General features: G+C 45.6%; 1 protein-coding gene across 2 annotated transcripts in view; it reads left to right on the top strand.

Annotated features, from left to right (window-relative positions):
- The window catches only part of LOC140149084 (beta-TrCP-like), a 58,538-nt gene continuing 40,601 nt past the window's right edge, over nt 1-17,937 (top strand). For both annotated transcript variants that reach the window (XM_072171246.1, XM_072171247.1), the window contains exon 1: nt 1-207. In XM_072171246.1, coding sequence (XP_072027347.1) covers nt 139-207 — 69 coding nt within the window. In that variant the 5' untranslated portion in view covers nt 1-138. The remainder of the gene's footprint in view (nt 208-17,937) is intronic.

Below are 17,937 nucleotides of genomic sequence, written 5' to 3' on the forward strand. Positions count from 1 at the left end.
CGCCCAACACTAATGAAAAAAAATCTGTCATTGCTGTATCTTTAGCACTTTGTAGGGACTACTGAAAATACAGATTTTTTAAACTGCTGATGGATTTGGTTTAATTTTTACACGTAGGATTAATTGTGCAGATATTCAATGTGTACAATGGAGGTTGAAACCAGTACTAATCGTCCCGAGGAACCCGAAATTCTTCCCGAAGGAATGGTAAGTGTTGACACGGAAGCTGCTGCCTGAGCATGCTGAGCCTCTGTGTTTTCAAGTCAAGCTCGACGACTGAAAAATGTTTTGTATGTACCTGTCATGTGCCTGTATTATGTATATTTCTACTTCTACTGCGATACTCGACAGGAAGTAAGGATGTAGTAACAATACAATGAGGAAAAGCTCACGATTCCTAGCAGCGTGCTCGAATTTGTGCGAAATGTTCTAACTTTCGTATGAACAACCCGATAGCTTGTGATCTGAAAGTTAGAACTTCTAAGATGTTATCGTATGTAGCGTTACTTGTTTACATGTACATGTCGTGATACATGTACGCAGTTGCCATACAGAGTACAATTTCATGCATATGAATAAAAACTTCTTCCTCAAGTTAGTTGTTGTCTCCAAAATATCATGAAATAGTTCGTGACATATTACCGACACACTGTACTATAATATTTTCTTAAATTTTCATACATGTACTTACGAAAAACATCAATATTAGTTCTCCGAGCGGCTTGATCAACGCCGTGTTTCTGCTGTATATGCACCCACTGACCTCCAGCAGTGTTGCCAAAAATGTTAGCCCAAATCGCGAGTCAAATAAATTAAAAGTCGATCGATTGTTTTTAAAATTCATACATTGGTGTATCTATATGGGATAGCAAAATACCATAAATTGCCTACGCCAGATTTGAAAAGTTGCTCAATTACTTTCTTAACCATCAATTGGTGTCTATTGGACAGGAAACTGCAGTGTGGAAAATCTTCAAAAGTCATCCTTTTGGGCTACTAAGTCGCTGCTTTGCCAATCCTGAACTCCGCACGTGCTTATTCCACCAGCCGTCTACACTGCGCATGTACTGTGACCACTGATCAGTGACTGTGACTGATTATGACCGGATGTACCCAATTGAAAAAGGTCGTCTCTAAGCGTGTACATCGGTGACAGTAAATCAGCCATGATCATTGCTCGGAGCATCGCACTGCTGTGACCTAAAACATCTCCAGAATGTACTTCAAAGATGTATTTTTTCTCTAAAAGTAAGCAACCTTGAATCCGAAGATACATTATGTTAGTCCAGGAAAATTGTAGCCAAAAGTGACATTAGGAAGAATGTTTTTTACTAACGTTATAAAAGTATCAACGCTATGCAGGCGCGTTTTCAAATAGCCGTAAGTTCTATCTTATGCACACATAACTCTCGTGTCGTCGTGCATAAAAGATAGATTTTTCGATCAAGCTCGAATATACATATGATTTGAATGAATTGAAATGTGGGGAGATGTGACATTGTTTTGTTTGTTTGAATTGATGCATGCCATGTCCGGCATGAACCTGAGCTGAGCTGGTGACCGGGGGGGGAGGGGGCACTCACATACCAATATGTTATTGTCATCCTCAAGCAGCCCCTCAGATTCCCAACCCTAAACACCGACCTTCATTGAGTGAAAAATTACTCGAGAACTCTAGCTTCGAATTTGCACACGTTAGTTACGCACAGACATAGACTGTAAGGTACTAATTTCGAGGAGCATAACAAACACCAAATTGGTGTCATAACAAACACCAAATTGGTGTCGTATGACCTGACATGCATGCATTCTTTTGTCGAGAGTTAACATGGTCTTTCAATTTGTGCGAAGCTTGGCAGACTTGACTATGCTTCAGTAGTCATGAAAAGGATTCAATAGATAACCTCTGCCCCACTAATCCCCAGCTATTGTCTGAAATTGCTCCTCGGAAAATATATTATAACAACTCAGTCCTCAAATGATAGTCATATAACGACCAAAAGATAAATGAATGACTATCATTGAGGACTGAGTTCCGCAGTCTAAGTTACGCATTCATTTCAATGCTACATGTAGTACGTTGCTATCATTTTTCGGTCGGACAGCGGTGCACTTTTTTGCATCGGAGGAATATTTATTCTGTTAATTAATGTTGAAATTTGGATGAAAGTTGTTTCAATGAGTAAACTGTATGAGCAACCGATCTGATCCTCAGGCCCATAAATTCTTCAAATGACTGTAATACCCTCCATGCTCCAACAAGATATTAACTCGTTGTGCGAGTGGGAATCATCCTGGCAGATGAAATTTAACATCTCCAATAGTGCTGTCGTCGGCACTAATCTCCAAGTGCTTCATCATGAGAATGACCGGCCACAAGAAGAATTTTTACCATCATCAGTGCACTATGGGAAATTCAACACTCCAGGAAGTTAAACATCATCCCTACTTGGGCATCGAGTTGTCAGACAATCTTAGGGCAAAACACATTTAACCGAACCATTTCTAGTTCCAACAAAATACTTGGCGCAACTTCTGGAATTGCACAAGATCAAAAAAAGAAAAAAGATCCTCGTCCGTCCAAGACTCGAATACTGTAGTGCCATTTGGGATCCCTACCAGGCCATTCACATCAACATTGAAAAAATGCAGAGAAGAGGTTTGTAACCAGTGACTACAGAAAGACCAGTACTAGTGTTACAGATATGCTCCTCAACCTCAAATGGTAGTTCCAGTAACTGTAATGTGTCTGTAGATGTCATTATGTTTAAATGATAAAGACTGAAGTCTTGCTGGCTAGACTACCTCAAATGGGACACCCTTCAGAAAAGCGTCACACTATAGCTATTCATTTACTCCATCCAACATTGGTCATCTTTCCTGCAATCAGAGCAACAGACCAGCAACCCGTCAAAACCAACCCTTAAACTACAACACCATCCCGACCAATAAGGACTGCTACCGCTCGCTACTCACTAGATACCCTAGGACAATACCGACTTGGAACTCCCTGCCGCCACACATTAAATCTGCTGCTGATCCAAAGGCCTTCAAGTCGCTGCTTCAATCAACGAATTTAATTTAGCAACTGCATGCATGGGGGACTGCCCATTTATAGCCCAGCGGCGGCGGTTGGTGCAGTATTAACAAGACAAGACAAGGCAAGATTTGCCTATTTTGGACAGTTTCAAAATTTGCTGAAGTGTCATTTTAGCAACATTTTTGATGCGATCGCCTGTCGTGATCGGCTGTGTTTACTTCTGATCTTCCATTGTTTTACACAGTGTCATGCTTCAGCGAATCAGACTAGATTTTGAATGCAATGGTCTCTAGCCTAGAATGTGAAGTTATGCGCTATCGGTGAGCACATTCTTGGCTAGACTTCTCGAGCAAGTGAAAAAATGAACCCTAAGTTATCACTGGCCTTGGAGCAAAATAGGAACCCTTTTCACTAAGGCCGGCGTCGACAGGTCCTCTGTCGGAATCCTGTCGACAAAGTGAATTATGTCAACATATCGACAGAGCTCCGTCCATGGCGACATAGTGCAAAGGCAATGGCCCAGTAAAACTTCGTCAGGCAAACTCATTTTCACTCATAATATTGGCCAAATCTTATCTTTTACCTACTATCGCCAATTTTTCATGTTATTTGCCTTCATACTTTTGGCAGTATTTTGCCTTGTTTTCCGGTGTAAATTGTACACTTTTTATCGCTACATGCTCGCTATGAAGACGGCCATCTTGGAAATTGCTGAAATTGCCGACGGTGTTTTTTTAGATATTTTTAGGTTAAAGAGGAAGCCCGCCAGAGTAGTTCTTCTGGGGTGAACCAAACCTGCCTGGTTATCGATAAATTAGTGACAAGGTTATCTCTGAGTTTGACAGGCCTGCGCTAATTGATGCAGTAACATTAAAACATCAATCAGCACCTGTCACTGGTATTAATTTGATAACCAGGCAGGTTTGGTTCACCCCAGAAGAACTGCTCTGGCGGGCTTCCCTTTAAAATTTTTAAAATATTCCTAAAAAAATGAAAAAAAAAAAGTCCTGGTATTTTTTTTGGAACCCAAATGTATGTCGACACACTGTCGACGTCAAGATACGAAATATGTCGACATCAAAAAACGGTGCCGACGCCGGCCCTACTTTTCACTGATCAACTCAAAAGTCAAAATATACGTAGCCCTACACCCTTTTCACTTTTCACTGAGTAGGTATGAAAGGCAAACCTCAGCTGTTAAACACCTTTGCTAGTCAGCCAAATTGGTCCAAACTGGGGCCCAGCCCAAACACAATACATATTTTACATAGAAAATTAAAAGAACAGATTTTTCAAGGAAACCTAAATGACCAGGATTTGATAGCACTAGCAGTTCAGACAGTTCTACATAGAAAAGCTGTTCTATCAATGAGACTATGCTGTTTTGTTTTTTAATTGATGCATTAAAAGTTAGCTGAATATTTTTGTCAGCCTTTGACAAGATGTAACTTTGCTACAGAAAGTGCTATGACAAAACGTTTTCAGATTTGGCTTTCATTAGCATGATTAGGGGCCGTCCATAATTTTCGCCATTTTCACAAAGCATCAAGGCTTATATTAAGCAGGCACCCAGGCTCTTTTTACCCCATGGTTGCCAGGTTTTGGCTCCTGGTGTGTCCAATATTTTACACTACAAACTATAGGACCAGGAGCCATCTTTTGGACCAGGAGCTCATTTTAGCTCCTGGTCCAAGCATACTTAATATAAGGCATGCAAAGCATGCGTAACTTTTTACCCTCCCCCCTCGAGTTAGGGGCATACTACTGATCCATATACTCTGCGCCTGCGGATACCTTAGTGCGAGCGTATACAATGCAACGTTGGTGCGGGAGTACCCACTAGGCATATCAAAATTAAACCGTAGGAATGGTGTGAAGGTCTCTTTGCAACTTTATTACCTTTACCCATATCAGATAAACGTTCGGATGCAACATTCATTCCTAATGGCATGCGTGGCAGTTCTTTCTTGGTTTGAAAGACTTCCACATAAATAAAACATAAAAAATAATATTACTTCAAACAAAATATCCTTCCTTGCATCACAAACCTGGTGAAGGGCCCACAGGTTCTCGAAATTTGTTTGGGTGAGTATGTATGACTGGGTCTCAGAAAACTTACCCAGATTTTAAACCATGTTTGACGAAAGAGAGACTTGAATTTACTCTTTCAACTTTTAGATATTTTCTGTTAAAAAATTAAGGTAACATGCTGTATAGAGTGCCATAACAAAGTTTTGTATTCAGCAAAAGGTATATAGGACCACTGTGCTGCTGTGCATAATAGAACAATTAAATACAACAATAAGATAAAATCACTATTGGTATATATTATAGAATTTGTTAAACAATTTCATTAAAATTTTCTTAGGTTATTACATGTAAGCTATGAATAAAATGTTGGGAAAATACCATTATTTTTTTTTTATTTGCTCAAACAAATACGCCATTTTTCTCATGCACACATGCCCAAAATTTTACCCCTTCCCTCTTCTACATACGCTTTGTGCACAACTTAAAATAAGCGAAAATTATGGATGGCTTAATTTGATATAAAATGATGTGGTTTGATGGCAAATTTGAATTCACCTTTCATACCTAAATAAAGTAGGTCTAGGTAATACTCATGCTCCCGTATGTAATGAATCGAATCCATGGGTTCCTGAGGGCCGATGACACACATTCGATGGGTGTAGCTCCCGTATGGGCTTTAATTAGAGTCCAAAGTTTCTGTTTTACGGAAAACAGAAAAAAATCACGGAATCGGAGGTACAACACGGAAAATGACATTTTTGTATGATGTGACAAAACTTGTTAAAAGATAAGAGAAACAATCATGAGTTGTGTGTGTCAATTTTTATGATAAAAATACTGTTTAATAATACCGAAATAAAGGTATATTACCAAGGCATGAACCCCCTATATCCCTCCAAACATCGTAATAGTCGGCCTATTATCGTGAGAATATTCCAATCAGAGCATATTGATCGCGATATTGAACACTTTATTGTGACGTAATATCATTGTTTATACAGTTTAAGCTTTATTCATGACACGGATTTACAAATTTTACAATACGGATTACAACACGGAAAATGGATTTTAGAAAACGGTAAACTTCGGACTCTAGCTTTAATGTTTTCTGCTGTGCATGTAAAATACCAGTTGGAAAACGGCTTCCGACAAAACATGAAAATCACTGACTTGTAGGCCTAAGTGGCTAAAAAGGCTACCTTTTTTGCAAAAGAAATTGATACCTTAGGCTTATCTGAGGATGTTCATCAAATTTTGAAGTTCAATATTTTTAGCTGAAATAAGGGGTCAATCATGATGTTTCTAGTGCATACTTTTGAAGTTACAGACAAAAATATGTCCTTAAGACCACAAATTGCCCAAATATTTGTGTGTGAAGTTGTGACAGCAGGCACATGTACATTGTACAGTGTACACTACTGTATGTGATCCCAGATGACCTCCTATTCTTTACTGTAAGAAATCTGTTTTGGATGGTCTTGATTTACGCACAAAAATTGCACTTTAAAAGAGCTTTGACTTGGTAGAACATGAATCCAGTATTATGCCAGTACCAACATAAACATAAGTCAACAATGACAACCAAAAAATAAGTGATGTTGATTCAACATCACTTAGGTTTTAGTTGTCAAAAATAAATTTTTGGTTTTGATTTGACATTAAGACTAAAGTGCATCAGTATTAGCTGCTACGGAAGCAGGCAGCAGACTTGACTCTGGCAATGCTTCATAGTTCATTGCCTAATTATGGTAGAATTTCACTAAGTAAATCATATTCTTGCTTAATAATATGTGACACGATCTGGTCCATGGGGGCCAAAGGAGGCATTTTTGAAAATTGAGTTACTGTAATTATTGCATACATACAATAGGCTAAATGCTGAAAACACCAGAGGTCTAGCTTACTTGGTTTTTTAAGTTATGAAGTTTTTTGATGTCTATTTTCTTATGTATTTTATCGTTTTTGTCTCCATATTTTTGCCTTTATCTCAGTTTCAGATTTGCCGCCTTTGGCCCCCATGGACCAGATCGTGTCACATATATGCACTTACAGATGTAATTTCATAGTATTTACCACAATACGAGGTGCCATCTTGAGTTTTAGTATAGGCGTAAATTCCTCCTTTCTATAGGAGCACCATCGGGAATGTAAACCCGATTTTGAAGGTTTTCTCACTGACAATTCACTTCTAAAGTTCTAATAAACACTTCTTTTGGAAAAATGCAACGCCCCAGGGCATTTATTATACAAACAATACAGCATGTACACACAGAAGATTTATTATGTATGGTATGCAATGTTAGCCAGGCTCACATCTCACACTATAGGTGGCGCTATTCGTCCATAGGGAAGTGGAATGTGCCTGTACGGTCCAAAAATGGCTTTACTGTGGGGCTCAATGGAAAAAATTACTAAAAATTAATTTTGACAACCAAAACCTAAGTGATGTTGACTTATGTTGGTACTGGGATAATAATGGATTCATAAACTATCACATAGTGCAATCCATGTTCCACCAAGTTGACACTCGATTTAGCTCAAAAGCAATTTGTGTGTAAATCAAGACCATCCAAAACAGCTTTCTTACAGTAAAGAATAGGAGGTCATCTGGGGTCACATACAGTAGTGTACATTGTACATGTGCCTGCTGTCACAATTTCACACACAAAATTTTGGACAATTTGGTGACACTATTTTTTGTCTGTAATTTCAAAAGTATATGCACTAGAAACATGATTGACCCCTTATTGTTTAGGTAATTTGATTCTCTTTCAAATGAAAGAACTTTCAGCTAAAAATATTGAACTTCAAAATTTTATGAACATACCTAGCAATGTGCATGGGCTGCTCAAAAGTATGCCCTGTGTACAGTTCATTTTTCCATTGACAGAATATTCTGCACGTGGTGGGGGGGGGCCTATCCGGGGCCTATTTTGTTAAAGTTGGTGATTAATCACCCTTAGTCTCTAGTTGTATTTCCCGACCCTGGCAATATGGATGCTGTATGTAAAGTCCTTGCATATTTAAATGAAGCAAGGGAATACATTCAACTATTCATGTGGCATACATGGCTAGACAAACACATTGTCCTGTTTTGAAGCCATTGGTAATCTTCACTTGCAGAGTATCTGCTGTTAGGAACTGTACAAATTAATAATATCCTCAAAGCACTTGTGATGATTTTAACCCTAACGCCCCAGTTGCTTTTTAACGAGGGGGAAGGAAAGAAGGAAGAAAGAAGAACTTTTTCTCGGGTGCGGTTTTGAACCACCGACCTCTCGGGTGCCAGAGACGTGCACAGGCTTACCTTGCCATAGGGGTGTAGCTTGGCTGGCCATGTTTTCCATCACCATATGACTGTTCGCATGATGACTCAGTCGCATCACGTGGGATACATGCCTGTGCATATGCTCTTGGAATTGAGGTTAATCATGTATCTATCTTAGTGATTGTGGTTTGGATATTATGAGTTTAATGATCTGTTGTATACAATGTAGCCAATCCCTGTACATTTAAATAGCATCAATTGGTTAAAAATAACAAAGGTGTCTAAATGAGGAAGCCACTAGCATCCTACATTTACAGGAAATGAATTAGTGAAATGTCTACATGTATGTAGCTAGGGTATTTGCTTTTAAGCGATCGCTTAAGATACTTCTGTTTTGTCCCACTTCAAACTTTCCACTTCGATCATTGGCCTTATACTGACTGGGGTGCACAGGTCAGAGCGGTAGCTTTTGAATCAGGCCAATTTCAGTCTGATCTGTTCTGAATCGGGATTAGGGAAAATCTTCTAAATTGAATGAAATTGTGAAATATATATATGAAAATGAGTACGCAAAAGAATAAATTTTCATAATAAAACTAACAACTAATTAAAGAACTGGTACTGCAAACTAACATTAATTCCAGAGTATTCCTCTAATTTGGTGATTGCTGTTTTTCCCAATTATTTGGACAACACATCAATGCGTTGTCCTCATGAGACCACACTCGGCAGTCCACGCTTTTTAATGCGTGCCGGTTCGAAATTCTGAAAATTGGTGAAAGCGTGGGGGTTTAAACTTTTTGGGTAAAAAGCGTGGAATGATATAAAGCGTGGGATTAAAATAAAAAGCGTGGGGCTTCTTCCAACTTACAGCATATTTTTATTGAATGATAAAATAATCATGGTTCCAAGAAAAATCGCCAAAACTCGCACACCATATCGCAAGATAAAATTGTTTACGAGTGTCCAGCGTAATGTACACAATATCCTCCCCGGAAGCCCTGCCAAAACACCTACGTCATATGCAAATGTCCCATTTTACATTTAACGTGTTATTTTTCTTTACATTGATCGTATATGAGTGACGTCATAGTCATGCATAATTGATTGAGCGAAGCAGCACGGAAGAAGTATGATATAGTCGCTGATGAACACAGCGCACGTCAAGTTTCATGACAAGAACAACATTTGAACGCCATAAAAGTACAGTTATTCATTAAAATGCTTATTACTTACAGTAGTAGTTTTTCACATATAATTTGCATTGTTCACGCATGCGTATCAACTTAATGGAGAGAACAACATCGGACTCGCACGTGTGAAATAGGTGCAGAATTCGGCGTAATTGATTTACTTCGAATCAAAGACTCAGTACACCGGTCGATCTTACCGTTTCCGATGTTGATTAAGATACTTCTTGCATCGATCCGAGATGCGGAAAAACCAATAGTCATTTTGTCCCACATAAATGAATAAATAACAAAAACCCCGATCCCCGGTGGACTCACCCAAAAGGTGACGTCACACCATATGATCGTCCCTTATCCTCCTTGGTCTCCGACTGACACAGACGCGTGCCTATCGATTGTTCATAGCACTGTGTATCAATTTCTCGACCAAAGGCGAGATATACTGGTTGTAGTTTCACACCTTAGGTAAAACCAAACCGGTATTGTTCGGCTGAGGATAGTTTTGGCGGCATTTTCTGGCGAAAAAGTGACAAAAAAGCGATCCAAAACTTAGCTACATATCGTGCCTCCGTTTGTATCACGGGACACACGAGCAATTCAAAATGGCCGCTTCGTTGGCGCCATTCATTTTGTTTCCCACGTAAAACAACCATTGCAGCCTGTAAGTTACAATAGATGTTTGTACATACACATTGTATTTCATGTACGGTAGGTTATTGTTGCTATGTTAGGGTGATTACTCTATCGTTATGTCTTCATTACCGTCCAATAAAGACGAGTTAATCAGATATTCATACGGTGGGGATTGGTAGGGACCCGTCTGACATTTTAGTAATAAAGTTAGCCAGTCCTTACTTTACCACTAACGTTAGCGACCAGCCTCCGTGCTCAGGTTTGCTTACTGGGCTTGAGTCGGCGTGTTGGGGGGAGTGCCCCCTCCCTTTTCTCCTCGCTTCGCCTCGGCCCTGTCGGGCTTGCCCTTCCCTGGTGACGGAGCGGGACCCACACCCGCTCTGTTTCACCCACAGGAGTGCTCACGATCTTCTAGATGTCTTTCTTTTGCTTAGGACTCTCCGAGTTCCAGCTTGAAGATGGGGATAGGCTCCGTCATCGCCATAAGGCGAAGAAGAAATCTACCAAGGGCACTGGTAAGGTCGTCACGGTGGATTCTGCTGTGACAGCCCCTATGGGTCATGGCAGGTCTGCTTAAGGGGCTCCGGTCCCCGGACAAGCAAGCGGTTCCTTCGAGGACTGCTAAGCGCGTCCAAAGGCTCAGCAGCCAGCGAAAGCACTGACTATACGTCGGAGCAAAGTAGCGGGCAGCAGAGCGGTACCCACCAGCGAAAACCCTAGCGGGTTTTGCAGCAGGAGGATACCAGTCGATCGGTAGATTCTGCTGTGACAGCCCCTATGGGTCATGGCAGGTCTGCTTAAGGGGCTCCGGTCCCCGGACAAGCAAGCGGTTCCTTCGAGGGACTGCTAAGCGCGTCCAAAGGCTCAGCAGCCAGCGAAAGCACTGACTATACGTCGGAGCAAAGTAGCAGGCAGCAGAGCGGTAACCACCAGCGAAAACCCTAGCGGGTTTTGTAGCAGGAGGATACCAGTCCTCTAGCGAAAATCCTCACGGGTTTTTAGCAGGAGGACACCCGTCTGTTGTAGGCATATCTACGGGCTCAAACAGCCACAGTAGTAGCCAGCGACGGGCAGCATGCAAAGGTACCCGGGCTTGCCTGGGTTGAACCCTAGCATGCATGGGTTCAACAGAGGCGATACCGCTGCTAACGCTGTGGGTGTAGTCTTAGCAGAACCAACTGGGGTTGTCACAGCAGCGTTCCATGGCGGGACCGCCGAGTGATACCCTGGGCCCTAGAATAGCTGCTGGCTGTCCACAGGGACTGGCTGGCGATTATTCAGGGGTTGGGCTCGCAGTCTCTCACGGGACAGCGACCCAGGTGCATTCGATGGCAGCTACAAAGGCGAGCTACGGCTTGACTTCAGTGGTAGCCGCTATGCACCCGCCCATAGCTGCCGTGAGTGGTCCGCCACACACAGCGACCTTAGGCGAAGCTCTAGAGGGTACAGTAAGTAGCTTGAACAGCCTAGCTGATCAACAACCCACTTATGTCCTCGAGAGCCAGCGGAGCGTGGGTGATCCATTACCGTCAATGGGTCAATTACCCTCTCTTGATCGATCACTGTCAAATCAACAGGGCATAGCTCCATTGATTGGCGCTGCCTATTCAGGTGGCGAGGTGATTGATCGGGGTATCTGCAGCTCAGCTACCCGTGGTACTAGGCAAGCTCCCTCTAGCCAAGGGACAGCCGGTATAGCGGGTACCCATACACCGCGGCTTGATCCTTGCGGGGAGCGCAGTGAGGCATGGGTACAGTGGTACACAGCCGGAGCCCTCACGGGCACCTACGCTGGAACCACGCATACAGCGGTACACAACCGGGAACCCTCACGGGTACCCATGCTAGTACCGGCGCCGGTACCACGCCAGCACACAGCTTGATCCCCAAACAGGGAGCGCGGTGTGGCGAGGTACAGCGGTCCACAGTTGGGAACCCTCACGGGTACCCACGCTGCTACCGCGCACCGGTACCGCAGCACCCGCCTTAGTCGCCACAGTCTCTGTGGCAACAAGGGGGGGGGGGAGGCGGTGCTGGTACTGCAGTACCATGGGGTTACCCTGGTGGCGGATCCTTTCAGGGTCAGCGGCCGGCTGGGTATGCCCCGTGGTACCCGCCGCAGGGTGTTTCTTCCACGGCCTAGCACCGTGGCAAGGGTCGCCTAGCGATGGCCACGCAGTACCAACATCAGCTGTTGACCAGGCCAGCCGGCATGGGGCTAACCCAGATCTTGATCAGGGTAGGCCCGTGCTGCTAAGCGCTAGGACGACGGCTGCGAGCAGATGCGCGGACCCAGTGGTGCCATGGCGGATACCTCAGGGTCTTGCGGAGTACTCCCTCTTCTGCTGGCAGGTAGTCGGCGAGCCACACAGTGGTTATGCCTTCTTACCCGCTTTCAGATGCCCGTCCTCAGTTACCGTCATCGCCAGACATGATCACGGATACTGTGGGCGAGGAAAGGAGTCGGAAGCTGAGTCCGGTAGTGACATCACTACAATCTCCTTCCCCGCTGCCCTGCGAGGGGAGCAACAGCACTGATCTTCCTCCGGACACCCCCTAAGGGGGGAGTCCATGGAGGAGGACCAGGGATCCTTTCAGTAGGATGCTCAGCTGCTGCTTCCTCACAGGGGGCGCCTGCACTCTCATTCCCGCAAACCTCACGGGTAGATATCGTGGGGCTGTCGAGCTCAGTAGAGCTATGGCGCCGCGTGCTTGCACGCTTCCTCTGCGTGTAGCAGCGGGAGGACCACGGGACCTACCTGAGGGGATCCGAGAGGGACCCAGATGTCGTCAAGCGTATCCCGCTCAGACAACATCTGAGCTCTTCCGCGAGGTGAGCCTATTAGCGGTGCTAACAGCTAGCCTCAACGAGAGCTCCATGGGCCTAGCCCATAGGGTGTCCACTCAGCGCCGGGGGAGGGGCCTGCCACTCCAATCGCTCAACGCGATGGAAAGGCAGGGTCCTTTTTCTCTTGGGATGCTTCTGCGCTACGGTGGAGGACCGTGCAAAGAAGCTACCAGCGGGAGCACTCTGAAGAGGTCGGAAACTGCCCTTACCATGGGTAGGAGCTCCGACTTCAGCAGGCCGTGCACCACCAACAGTACCCGAGCCCACTACCTCTGCAGCACCCATTTCTGGGAGGCGCAAGGGTAGCACAGGAACAGCTGGCAAGCCCGAAGAAGAGCAAGCGCTCTTCCAAGGGAAGCTAGGCAGAGCATTCCTGGGGGCTCAGCGGTTTTTCCACAGGGGATCTCCCAGTGGGCTGACCGCTTATGGCTTTCACCCAGAGGTGGGAAACCATCTCTTTGGCGCCTGGGTATGGTCAGTGGTGAGTGGGGTTACAGACTGGCAACCCAGTCTCCCCACATTCGTCTGCACATTTCAGAGGTCCACAGTAGTGCCGTCAGGCGGCCCCCAGCGTCGGGCACTACTGACAGGGATCACACAGCTTCTCACGAAGCGGGCGATTGTCCCGGTCTACCCCCGTTCTCTGGTGATCTTGGAGCCATTGGCTCCAAGGAAGACCGGCGACAGGAGCCCCATCCGGAACCGCAGGCTGTTGAACCGTTCTTCAGGCCCAAGAGGTTCAGAATGGGGACTCTCGCCTCGGTGCTAGCCTGCCCCATCAGGGGCATGGGAACAACATCGCTAGATCTCTCGGACGCCCTATCTGCATATGCCAATCGCCTCTCAAGATCGGAGGCATCTGCGCTTCTAGGTACAGGATCAAAATTACCAGTTTTGATACCGCCATCCGACCTGTCCATCTCTCCCAGGGTGTTTAACACTCTTGGTCAGAAGCGGTGGCAGCGTACCTGAAGCACAGGGGTGTCAACATCAGTTGCTACCTGGACGTTTGGCTCATATCACGGACGCACTCCACTGAAGACTACGGGTCTCATGGGGTTGATAGTCCGTGGGGTGCGGGACCCTGGATTTTTGATCAGCTCAAAAAAGTCCAGCGTGGTCCCGACGCAACACCACTATTTGTAGGGGCCCAGATCACCCTCACGGAGGGGTTCGCGGTGCTCTCACCCGGCGGGTGGCGAACATGGTGCGGTGTGCCTGACTCTTGGCGAGTCTCGGGCAAAACCCGCTGTGGCATGGATGAAGGTGGTAGGCCTAATGGCCAGTATGGTAGACCTCGTACTGTACTGCCGTTTCTACGTCAGGCTTACCCAACTACACCTTCTAGCCTGCTTGCAGGCCCAGTCGTCACCAATATCCCTCGCGGTTCCGTTGTCGGAGATCGCGCGAGAGAACTCTGGTGGTGGACCCATCAGCCCAATTTGACCCAGGGTGTCAGGTTTCCTGCACCCCGGTATGTCACGTGGTGACGACCATAGCGTCAAAAGCGGGGCTGGGGGTCCACATCCTGGAGACTCCGTCTCGGGCCTATGGGGGCCATAGAGACAGAGTTTCACATCAACCTCCTCGCTTACGAGGAGGTGATCGTGGAATCACATACCGTTGTCCTGACGGATAACACAACCGTGGTAGCCTACCCCAACAGACAAGGGGACTCCGGGCCACCACGATTGAGCCTGCATGCACGACACCTGATAGGGTGGTGCAAGTTCAGGCAGATTACGATGAGAGCGATGCACATCGCGGGCGTCACCAGCATCCTCGCGCACAATCTGTCACGAGGAAGGGTGTCGGGACCAGCAGAATGGTCCCTTGCTCCGCAGAGTCGCTCAGGCGATCTTCAAGGGATGTACCACCCCTCGAAAGATCTGTTCGCATCTCATCGCAATCATCCACTGCCGGTGTACTGCTCAAGGGTCGCGGACCCCAAGCATTCACCGTGGGCGCTCTGTCCATAGACTGGGGAGGATGACAGCTTATGCAGTCCCTCCGATCTCACTACTCATGAGGGTGGTGGCCAAGATCGGGTGGGAAGACTGCATTGTCATTCTGCTAGCGGCTGCCGCTGGCACTCCCAGTACCAGATCTACTCCGGATGCCCGGGCGGAGGTACCAGTCTATCACTAGAGCACCTGCAGTTAGCTGCATGGCCCTTACCAGGAACACGCAGCGGAGGATACTTTTCATCAGAAGCTGTTTTTCTCATCGCCGGGCTGGCGGAAGTCTACCCTCCGTCGTATAGCCAGAGTCTGGCTCCATACTACGCTTGGTGCAATGAGACAAATAGCTCTCCCGCTAGGGCCTCTGTGCTGCTAGTTCCGGAGTTTCTGACAGAAAAGTTCCAAGCAAGACTTCAGCGGGCCACTGGGGCCAGCTATAAGTCAGCTGTCCTCTCCATTCACCGAGGTTTCGAGGCGGATTAGACTATCATAGCCGATGGTTACCTTATTAGTCTACGCCTCGACGGTATGTTCAGCGAGTGTCTACCAAAAAGGAAAGTGATCCTCCTAAGGGATCCCAACACAGTCTTAGATTACTTTAAGGGTCACCCTTTTGACCTTCCGTCCAAAAGCGGCGCTTAAATACGTAACTCTCAAGATGGCTTTCCGGTTTAGGCGTTGGCTTCGGGGCGGCGGTGCTGAGTTGCACACGGTCTCGAGGTTAGCTTCCGTGTTCACAAACACTGGGCGACACTGTTTGGCGCTCTGTTCTCGTGACTACTGAGCGGCGCGGTGCATACCGACATTCGTCCCTCTCCAATCCCCAGGGTTGGGCAAGGTTCGGCTGAAGCCAAAGATAGGCTGGGGTGTCCGATAAGGCGCTGCAGCACTATTTCTTCCGAACACAAGCCTTGCGAGGACTCACGACCGCATTCATCACCCTTACAGAGCCTTTTCGGTCCAGCCGCTGTCGCAATGGCTGGTCCAGGTGTTGGTGGGGTCCGGGGATCGCGAAGGTTTCAAGCGTCCCACGACCCACTCGACACCGAGCTATCTCATCATCTTGGGTATACCGTTCGGTTGTCCCTTGAGGAGATCTAGCAGGCGGTGTCCCGAAGCCACCTTCGCCCTTCTCTACGATACTTCCGTTTACGTTAGTAATCAGAGGCAGGCGGGAGGTTTACCGGGACATTGTTGACGATCATAATACGGTGGTGTCGGGTACCAGGTTTTCAGACTATACAGAATACTCAGCATGGTAAGAACCAGTGTCGCTATTCTTAACCACCAAACTTATTAAGTAAGGAGGTTTATGTCTGTGATCGCGTGGTCTTTTTGTTTCCCGACCGTTGGGGAAAATTTTTTCTGACCTCGCGAAAACCATCGTTACCGCTCCCGATCCCTGATCAGATGCTGACCAATCTTGTACCTCCATCCGTCGGTTACTTGCTAGATCGATCTTTCAGATGTTGATGCAAGAAGTATCTTAATCAACATCGGAAGCGGTAAGATCGACCGGTGTACTGAGTCTAGTCCCAAACAGGAATGTTTGGTAGACTCATAACCGGTGCGATCTTACCTTTCCGATGTTGATTATCCCGGACCCCGGCCACCCCCTACAAGTTTGGTCCGAGTAGGGGATCCCAAGTCGGATAAGGGGCGATCATATGGTGTGACGTCACCTTTTGGGTGAGTCCACCGGGGGACCGGGGGGCTTTTGTTATTTATTCATTTATGTGGGACAAAATGACTATTGGTTTTCCGCATCTCGGGATCGATGCAAGAAGTATCTTAATCAACATCGGAAAGGTAAGATCGCACCGGTTATGAGTCTACCAAACATTCCTGTTTGGGACTATTGTGTGTGACTTCGTCAATGTTTACAAATAGCGGAAAAAGCAAAAAGTGGTGCCTCAGTAAAAAGCGTGGGGGTCAGGAATTTTCAGTATAAAGGGTGCCTCAATAAAAAGGGTGGGGGTAAAATAAAAAGGGTGGGAGTCAAACCCCACTGCCGAGTATGGAGACATGTGTACATGAGCGTGCCAACTTTTGGTGACAGCACATAAAATGTTTCTCTCAAGATGAGTTGGTTGACCAAGTAGCTGTAATGTACTACAGTATTGAAGCAATGCATGTGCTCTCATGTCCCACAAAAAATACTACAGGTGCAAACGTTGCTATCCGATTCCTTATTATTGAAGAATGATTTATTAAAAAAAAGACATGATTGGTTGCTGACCTGCGCAGTACGACATTTTTGGTCTGGTTGACAGGACGTCATACGCAAACTAGTCTTTTTTAATTCGGTCTTCAATAACATGGTGCATTTTTCAGCAAAGCTCCATTAAAGTTGGGCATTTAGTTCCAAAGGCTTTCCAAAACAAAAGAAATTCAATTCATTTTTGTGCGGATATTTCTCAAAATCAATATTCCTTACTTCCGACTCATTTTGCTTGACAGCATCAAATTCCCTGATCATTGCGGAACTCATAGATTAACAATAGAAACAGATGCTGTTCAAGCGGGCGAAGTCCCTGTGCTTTGTATGCAATGAGAAATGCCGCATATGAAGGCCAATTGTTCTATCGCCAGTGCCTAACAAGTCACACACCACATTCTGTGTTAATGCATTTTTGCAAAAGATTTTAAGACTGCTCTTTGAAAAATATGCTGTGGCACTGGCAGGCACAGAGTGGGTGTAGAATATTTGTCTCTTGCCATGCAACAATTGATCCTCAGTTAACCAGATGATGCTGGACTTTGCCAGTTGGTGCCGCATCTGTATTCTCTGCCTGAACCAGGGAAAGGGGTCACGCTTAAGTGTGTCTCTGCGTCGTATACAAGATTTTGCTGGCTGAATTTACAACTATAGCTAGTAAATTTTGAATTTCGCACTACTTTTGGTGAAAAGTTGGACAATTTGCAGTAATGGCACGCTATAATCTGTTGGTGCCAAATTTGGAACC

Source organism: Amphiura filiformis, chromosome 3 (assembly GCF_039555335.1).
Source record: "Amphiura filiformis chromosome 3, Afil_fr2py, whole genome shotgun sequence".
Taxonomy (NCBI): Eukaryota; Metazoa; Echinodermata; class Ophiuroidea; order Amphilepidida; family Amphiuridae; genus Amphiura; species Amphiura filiformis.